The 8,585-nt window shown below is 26.5% G+C and overlaps 1 protein-coding gene across 1 annotated transcript; it reads right to left on the reverse strand.

Moving 5' to 3' along the window:
* Positions 1–7,015: 7,015 nt before the first annotated feature.
* LOC101494950 (transcriptional regulator SUPERMAN-like) lies at positions 7,016–7,997 on the reverse strand. Its single transcript, XM_004488964.4, has one exon. The coding sequence runs from the start codon at positions 7,872–7,874 to the stop codon at positions 7,116–7,118; it is 759 nt and encodes a 252-aa protein (XP_004489021.1). The 5' UTR covers positions 7,875–7,997; the 3' UTR covers positions 7,016–7,115.
* Positions 7,998–8,585: the final 588 nt, after the last annotated feature.

The following is an 8,585-nucleotide window of genomic DNA, read 5'->3' on the forward strand; positions in this document are numbered from 1 at the left end:
AGAAAAAAGCTACCTTTTAAGTTGAGTGTCCGGATTGCTTTAACAGTTCAACCAAAGTGGTTGATCTATAAGCTCTACTTAATACTTATCCATAACTATAACTTTGTGGGTGGTATCAAAAAACATAAGGCACCTGTGTAATAGGCATCATGCAAATATACGGTTGTTGTCTTCTTGATTGATACATCTGTTGGCCTATATCTATAGAAAGCAAGCTTCTTTGCAGATAATTGATTCTTCCATCTTTTCATCTATTGTTTGGTTACTATGTTGTGTAATGCAATACATTTTCAAGTTTTGTCTTATGCCAAGTTTAATATCACAAAAAGAGCTATGCCAATTTACAATTAACGAATATGACACAAGAGTTGTTCTTCTCAATGTCTATCATGAACATTCATGTTGGTTGCGTTTTTAATTCTTATAAAATTATTACAACGTTTTAAGTTTAGTTCATAAATAATTTATATACAACTTCATCCCTATTTTGATAATATTTTATCTACAATTAATACTTCTAGTCCTTCAAAATAGTCTTTAAGTGTGAGTTTATTTGTGAGGAGAAAGTGAAAAGTGAGGGATAGATGTAAAAAGAAAAAAAATAGGTGAACACAAAATATTTAAACTATTGTTTAGTAAAAGAGAAAAAAAAAATAAAAGAAAAATAGTGATTACTTTTTTGAAATACCACAATGTCTTATGAAGTAGCATTGAATAGTAAGGAATCAATAGTATAAATGAAAAATTAATAGCAAATAATCACTTCTCCTCTCTTTCTTTTTTATTTTGAAGAGGCTAAAGAATGTGAATTCCACTTTTTTTTTTTATCCCTTCTCTATATCAATCAAGTGAAATTCTCTGTCTCTCTCCAACTTGTCTCTCACCATAAACACAAATTTATTTATTTATTGCAATATAGTGATAGGAAAAGGACAAAAAAATGAATAAACAATAAAATGAAGTGACATGGTATAGAGTGATGGAGATGATAGAACGTAAGCAATCAATTCATGTGTGAATTAACATGGCTTAAGAACTCAATTTTATTACCATATAAATGTTTCCAAGTGGGGTCTTGAGAGAGATGTTTTGTTTTCCCCAAACATGATAGCTTATATGTTCCCGACAATGTGTGGGTGTCAAATGGGAATGATGACGTTTCCTTAAATGGAATTCAAAGCATTACAGAGAACTATGAGATCCAAACTATTTTCAATGTTGGCACTCAACCATGACTCAAGACACTAACACTCTTCATTACCAACTCTAGTACTCCACACCCCACAACCTTTTTTTCTATCACTACCTTATCACATTATAGCTAATTTATGTCTTTCAAACTTGAATTAATATTAAGATTTAAGTAGAAGGTGAATAACAAAGTTTGCAATATGAAGATTTCTCTAGTTAATAGAATGAAACTTATACTCTACAATATTATATGTTCAAGCTGAGAAATTTATTAATGAATAATATGTAGCTACATTTGTAAATAAATACTCTTTGGCCATTATGGATCTCTCTAATCTTTGTAAATTGTAAATGAAATTTTTGAATGAATTTAATTAAGTCTTTAAAAACCTTTAAAGACGTGTCAACTTAGAAGTAAAAGTTTATCAATATAATTTTAAGTGACATAGATTAAATCTCGTTTGAGATAGTTGTAAAATTATTATTAATAATAATTTCTTTTTCTTCAATTTAAAAAAAAAATATTTTTGGTTAAATATTCAAAAAAAGTACAATTAATTTTTTTTTTCAACCATACGGTCCCCATGTAATTAGTTATGATAATTCAAATTTTAGTTGAAAAATAAGTAAAGTCGAATAAAAAATTATTTTAGTTAAAATTCACGATCTAATATATTTCATTTGGATTAAATCATTCTTAGAAGTTAAAAATTAGCAAAACAAAATTCTTGAAAACATTGAAAATAAAAATGAAAGAGAAGAAAGTAGTAAAACGAAATGTCTGAATCAATTGGGGCCATATCCAATGAGAAGTGAGGGTTAGCAGTTCACATGGGCATGTTTATGTTGCTATATACAAAGAGTACTTGATGGCATCAAACTGGAGTACCAAAATCATGCAACGCTTTTAATGAAATGAAATCTCTCTGTGAGATATTGTTCTGAAGGTTCATATTTCTTATCATAGCTTGCAGCTTTTTGTTTCTTTCTGCCTTTTCAATTAAATTTCTCATTCACATATTATTTGTTATCAGTCCTTTCCAATATTGCCTTTTTTTTTTAAGCTTTATTTAATTCATCTTAATTAGATTTAGAAGGAGTTTGACAAAAACGACGGAGACAAATGGAAAGACTTTTCGATTGTGCTTTTAAAAAAAATCAAATTTTTTATATAATAAATTTTGTGTTAGGAGATTATTATAAACTTTCGGATAGATTCTTAAATAAATTTATATTTATCTTTTTGTAATTTTATCACAATATTAAATCATTGGAATAATTTTAAAAGAAAAAATAGATTTATTTAATCTATTATCAAAGAAGGGTAAATTAATCTATTTTATGATATGTAATATAAAGCAAATCAGATTTTAGCAATTTTAATTTGAAAAATAATATTCTTTTAGTATATACAACAGTAATAACAATAATTAGTATTATTATTATTTTTTTATAGATACTATGATATAATTATAAGGTTTCGAGACATAATATTCAACCTAACAATATCGATATTTTAACGGTTAAACTAACACTTAAAAACAATAATTAATATTATTTTATAATAACCTATACATGCATTAAGAAAATAATTAAAAAAATTCAATGGCAAATAGCATGATTTTATCATTCGATTGTTAACTCTCAGATGCTAAAATTATCGAACACAACTCTTCACTTGCTAAAATAATAGATACAATGAATTGATTTTATCCTACAATTTATTCAATCACATAGATGTATATAATTTTTTAAGTAATATAATTTATTCTAAATAATATAATTTATTTTAATATTAATATATATAATACTTAATTAAAAAATCTATTTTGATGATGTTGGAAAAGTGATGTCTTGAGGATGTTAATCTTATTCCAAACTACTATTGATTTCCGAGGAGATAAACTTGTGTTTGGTTATCTAAACCAATCTTTTTTATTTTTTTATGTAAAAATTATGGATTGAAAATTCAATATTAAATTTCGCAAAAGATTAAACACAAAAACAATCCAATCCGTATAAAACACTTACTCAAAATTTCATTTTCTATGAAGTTAGTTGTTCTGTTTTTTATTTAAACAACTTACATCAAATTTGAGAACGCTAAAATTAAATAAAAATATATAAGATAATTTTGATATACATAAATATTTGAATATTTAATTTAGTCTTGAACGTTATTTTGAATCTTGAATATACATTTGGAGGAAAGTATTGAAACAATTTGGGTTGTACTTAAGAAATAATAAATGTAAGGTGTATGCCTCCGTGCAAAGTGTCGTTTGGGAGGTTAAATCAGCAAAAGCAAAGAGAAGATATGATTGGCAAGTTTCGTGATTGTTCTAAATTTCTCACATCGTTTTCCAAATGCCTAATATAGTGAAGAGGCTAGTCAAACAAATCACAAAACTATACAAACTCATTGCCATGCCATCGACTTGAACTACTTAGTGGCCCCAATAATACCACATTTGTTTTCTACACTCATCACCATAATGACCTTTGTGTTGGAACTTGTATCAATAATGCCCCCATTGCCAGACTCATTTTATTATTTACTATAAATGCTTCACTTGTTTTATTGTAAGGATCAACTTTAATTCCAACCTTATGTTGCTTTTTTTTTTTTTGTATGAAATAAAGTTTAGATGAAGTCTCATGCTACTACCGATAGAGTTTGATTACCAAATAAATTATAAGAAGAAAATCATATGTTCAAATTTGGGAAATTTAATATAACTACTCATTTATTAATATTTATGTTTAAGTTTGAATACAACTCTTTAAAGTGTATGATTGGTTTCAATTTTGGAGGGGTCAAATAATATGTAAAATTAATTTTAATATATTTAAATGATGTCAAGTAAAATTGTTAATATTTAGAATTGATTTTAATTTAAAGCTATGATTTGTACTTTTTGAGTCCAAACGTAATTATTACATTGACATTTATTGTTAGATTCACTTTTTTCTAAACATATCTAAACATACATCACTCTATATTCAACTACAAAATATTTTACAAAATCAATTCACTAAAAGAAAAAATATTGGTCACCGCAGAACCAAACACACGCTAATTCTTTCCTTAACCACTTACACTTGAATGTTGAGTTTGAGTGTAAGTGGTTAAGTCTCACTTCGAGTATAAATGAGTCAAATGTTGAATATATAAGTAAGGAGACCCATATACTTAATGACTTAAGGTTTTTGGTGAAAATATGTTATCAAAACCTCTTGTTTATGTATTTATCTATTCTAAATAGTCTAGAAGTAAAATTCACACACAATTATCTTTATTAATTATTGGTTGAAAAAAATTAATTAATCTAACATTGAAAAACTAAAATGACACTTGTTTTAAAATATTTTATATTATTTCCTGCATCCCATAATAAGGTAATTTACAAAAGAAAGTGTTGGAAAATGAATGACTCTAAGATAGCCAAAATAATTCACATTGCATGATTCCTATTTGATATCAATTTCAATAATATCAAATAGGTAGCCGAAAGCTGGACTTAGTTCATTAACTCATCTTACATTGCATGATTCCTAACTCAAAAAAAAAAAAAATAGAGACATGAGGATCAGACATGAACTAGACTATAGTAAGTTCGAGTTGACCCTTGGATTACCATCTAGTCGTCCCAAAAGTTTTGGAAGACACGAAGTGTTATTTTTTTTCCTTTAATTTTCTATTTTCGATCACAAATTCACATTTATTATTTCTAAAAAATAATCATTTTACCACATTGATTTTTTCAGAGAGTAGTTCACACTTATAATTTTACACACAAAGTATACTTTCTATCACGTCATTTCTATGTTTCAAAAATTTGTGTTGTGTTTAAAATGTTTAAAATTAATTATACACAAACTTTATTAAATGTCATGACTTTATTATTCAATTTAATTAATTTTTTTTCCAACAGAATGTTTATGTATTTTTTAAACAACCAAAGTTATTAAGTAACTATTATGTTAGTATTATTTTTTATTTCCTCAAAATTTTATTCGGATCTATCAATTATTTAACTTTTAACTTCAATTCATTCTCCAGGTTTGAACCATGAAAACAATTAATATTGATCCTCGATAATTTGATAATGTTAAACTAACAATGTATTGTTAACAAAACAAAAAAAACTAACAATGTAAGAATTTTGTATATATACTTAGGTTCCTTTGCAAATAATATTTACAATTTGTTTGAGCTTATCTTCCATTGTAAGTTGACAGAACTTATATCTGTATAAGTTTTATCGGCTTATGATTAATAGCAACAATATTTTAAGTGTTAATTTAGTGGTAAGAATTTAATTTTATAATTTTGAAGAATTAAATTTAAATCTCTAAAACCATTGTAAAATGATTACTAATATGAATTTGATTAATAAAAAAAAAAATTATTCTCCATTTTTATTTAAAATAATTAATTTAATAAAATTTTGTGACAAACAATTTACATTTTACACAAAAACAATATAACCACGTCTCTTTATTATTATTATTATTATTATTGGAAAAATTTATATAAAACGTTCCATTCACTTTCTTTTAATGAAGGTAAACATTAGGAGTTAGTAATTAATTTGGGAGAGGAATTTTTGTAACGGTAGGGATTGAATAGTGGACACCTTTCTTTGATGTTCTAACCCATTAGTCTATTTATTTTTTGGTCTATCCAATTCATTAGTCTTTTAATCTTTTGAAAAAAATAATTTATCAGCATTTTATAAATCTCTTTCAAATATTGAACAACATAATTACTTCTTTATTAAAATACTATCGTAAAGTTTTATTTTATTTTTTAACTCAATAAATATTATGAGAGAAAAGATAAATTAACTATCTTTTATCAAAGATAAATGAAAAAAACAACATCAATTTTTAGTAGATTTAATATTATTATTAGTTTTCTTAACTTTTATGATTAATTTACCAACAAGATTCTATTTTTAAAGAAAAATAAAATTACTAATTTGAATATGTTAATTTAAAACAAATTTTTAAAAAGATAGAGGATACCAAACTTTTAAAGATGTGTTAGATAATACCTAACTAATTAAAAATTTAAATGTAAGACAAATAATACAACAAATTTAAACTTTAATTTTTTTATTAGATCAAAGTTTTGAAACTTACAAATCCTTACTCAACCTAACTTATTTTCCCCTTAACAAAAAGTAACAATGTACAAATATCCAAAATGCTTGAATTGACTGATACAAGCAAAACACAAAAATGATAAGCACTTTTTTAAAAGTTAAACTTATTAATATATCAAAATTAAAATAACCAAAAGACACAAGGGAGTACCAATGTACAACCACTTATTTCTATATGATAAGCTCTTATTTATAAACATTAATTAAATTATTTATCCAATCCCATAGTCTACTAAACCTGCAGTTTTTATTTTTATGCTGATAATAAAAACCTAACTAAAATGAAAACTAGCTTTAGGAAGATGTTAACCTCATCTACACATACAAAAATGGTTGAGTTGAAAAAGTAAGAAATATCCATCAAAAATATATATAGTGAAGCCATCCTTTAGTGAGTAGAAATTTTAGCACTACTATTGATTAATCAACACATTAAACTAATAACAAACCAATAAATTTCACATTATAAAGGAAATGATCATAAGTTACAAGCTTTTTCCCCTCCAAAACAAAGTGATGAAAGTAAAAAACATTCATAAACATATAAATAATGTAACTAAGATGCAAAAGATAGTAAACATAAAGTCATCATTTTACTTGACATAACCCTATAGTAGCATACATATCAAATAAGAATACAATCTTCTCTCTACTTCTAAATATTTATCCTTAACAACTAGTATTTATTTTTTGAATCATAATTCTTAAGAACTAGTTAAAACATAGTGATATGAAGTTAACTTTGTGACCTAATTAAGAGTAAGTGGTGGTACCCAAACGAAGCTCAAGATCCAAATTATCATCATAATCTCTTGGCAAACCTATCTCCAAATCCATCCTTAAAATCTCACTTTTCTTCAACATTCTACACTCATCATCTTCACATGCAAAATCATCACATTCTCCAACCCTAGATAAAGATTCTTCTACCATCTTTGAATTTATGAAGGGCTCTTTGGTCTTTGTGCTCAAAGGGTTCAACAAGATATATTTATTAAACTCACAAGGTGAAGGTGAAGGTGAAGTAGAAGAAGATGAAACAAACAAAGGTAATGTGCAAGTAATAGGCTTAAGAGTTGTTGCTGAAGAAGAAGATGAAGATGGTTGAAATAAGGACAAAGATGAGTTTGAAAAAAAGTTATTATAAGGGTTAGTAGTAGTAATAATAGGGTGGTTATTAAGGTTAAAATTAAGCATAGAACCTTGATTTTGAGTTTGAGGTTGTTGAACTTGAACTTCAATTGGTGATGATTGTCTAAGCCTTGCTCTATCTCTTCTATGAACATTCATGTGACCACCAAGTGCTTGAGCTGATTTGAATTCTTTTCTACAAAAGCTACATGTGTATGATCTTGGTGGCCATGGAAATCCATTCATGTAATCCTCACATGATGATCCATTGTTATTATTATTATTACTTTGAGAGTTTAAGTCACAAAACTCTTTTGTCATTTCACTCTTGTAAGTGTTATAGCCCTTCAAGTTTGTGCTCAAATTATTTCTCTTCATCATAAGCTATAGAACTTCCAAAAAGATTAATTAATTTTACAAAATGTTTCAAAAAGAAAGTGTCTTACTCATATCATAATTATATTATCAAAAACAAAAAAAAAATGTAGAGAAAAAGAAGATGAGTGTAATGTATATCTAAAAAGTTGTGTTGTGAATGAGTAAAGAGAGAGAGAGAGAGAGAGAGAGAGAGAGAAGAATATGGTTAAGATGATGAAGAAGAGGGTATAGGGATATTTGAGTATATATGATGAGAAAGTGTAATGTGAAGTGAGAAAGAGAGGGAATCCTATTGGAGGGTGTAGTACTGAAAAGTGGGGGTGAGTTTGGTCATTGGTTACTAAATTTGGAAATATGGGGGTGGCAGGGTTATAAAACTTTATGCCATATTTCTGTCACTGGTCAAGTTAAGATGACATATTCATATTTTCTTCTCGGTAAAGATCCAACCATTAATTCTCAGATTTGTTTTTTTTCTCTCTCTCTCTCTCACCACACCAAATGTACTACAAGTTATTAAAAAAGGGAAGAGTTTATAATGAGTATTAGCTCATAAATAGAGACTTGAGGACTTTCTAGTCAATATACTCACTTAAACTAACAACTCCTACTAAGCTACCCTACCTATAACCGCCCTCCACGGTATGCTTTTTTTTTCTCCATCTCTTTGTGTGTTTTTTCCAATTAATTACTATGGAGTTTAATAAATCAACT

The sequence above is a fragment of the Cicer arietinum genome, chromosome 1 (genome assembly GCF_000331145.2).
Source record: "Cicer arietinum cultivar CDC Frontier isolate Library 1 chromosome 1, Cicar.CDCFrontier_v2.0, whole genome shotgun sequence".
In the NCBI taxonomy this organism is placed as follows: domain Eukaryota; kingdom Viridiplantae; phylum Streptophyta; class Magnoliopsida; order Fabales; family Fabaceae; genus Cicer; species Cicer arietinum.

Coding starts and splice junctions, on each gene's coding strand:
- LOC101494950 (XM_004488964.4), bottom strand. CDS start 7,874: ATGATGAAGAGAAATAATTTGAGCACAAACTTGAAGGGCTATAACACT.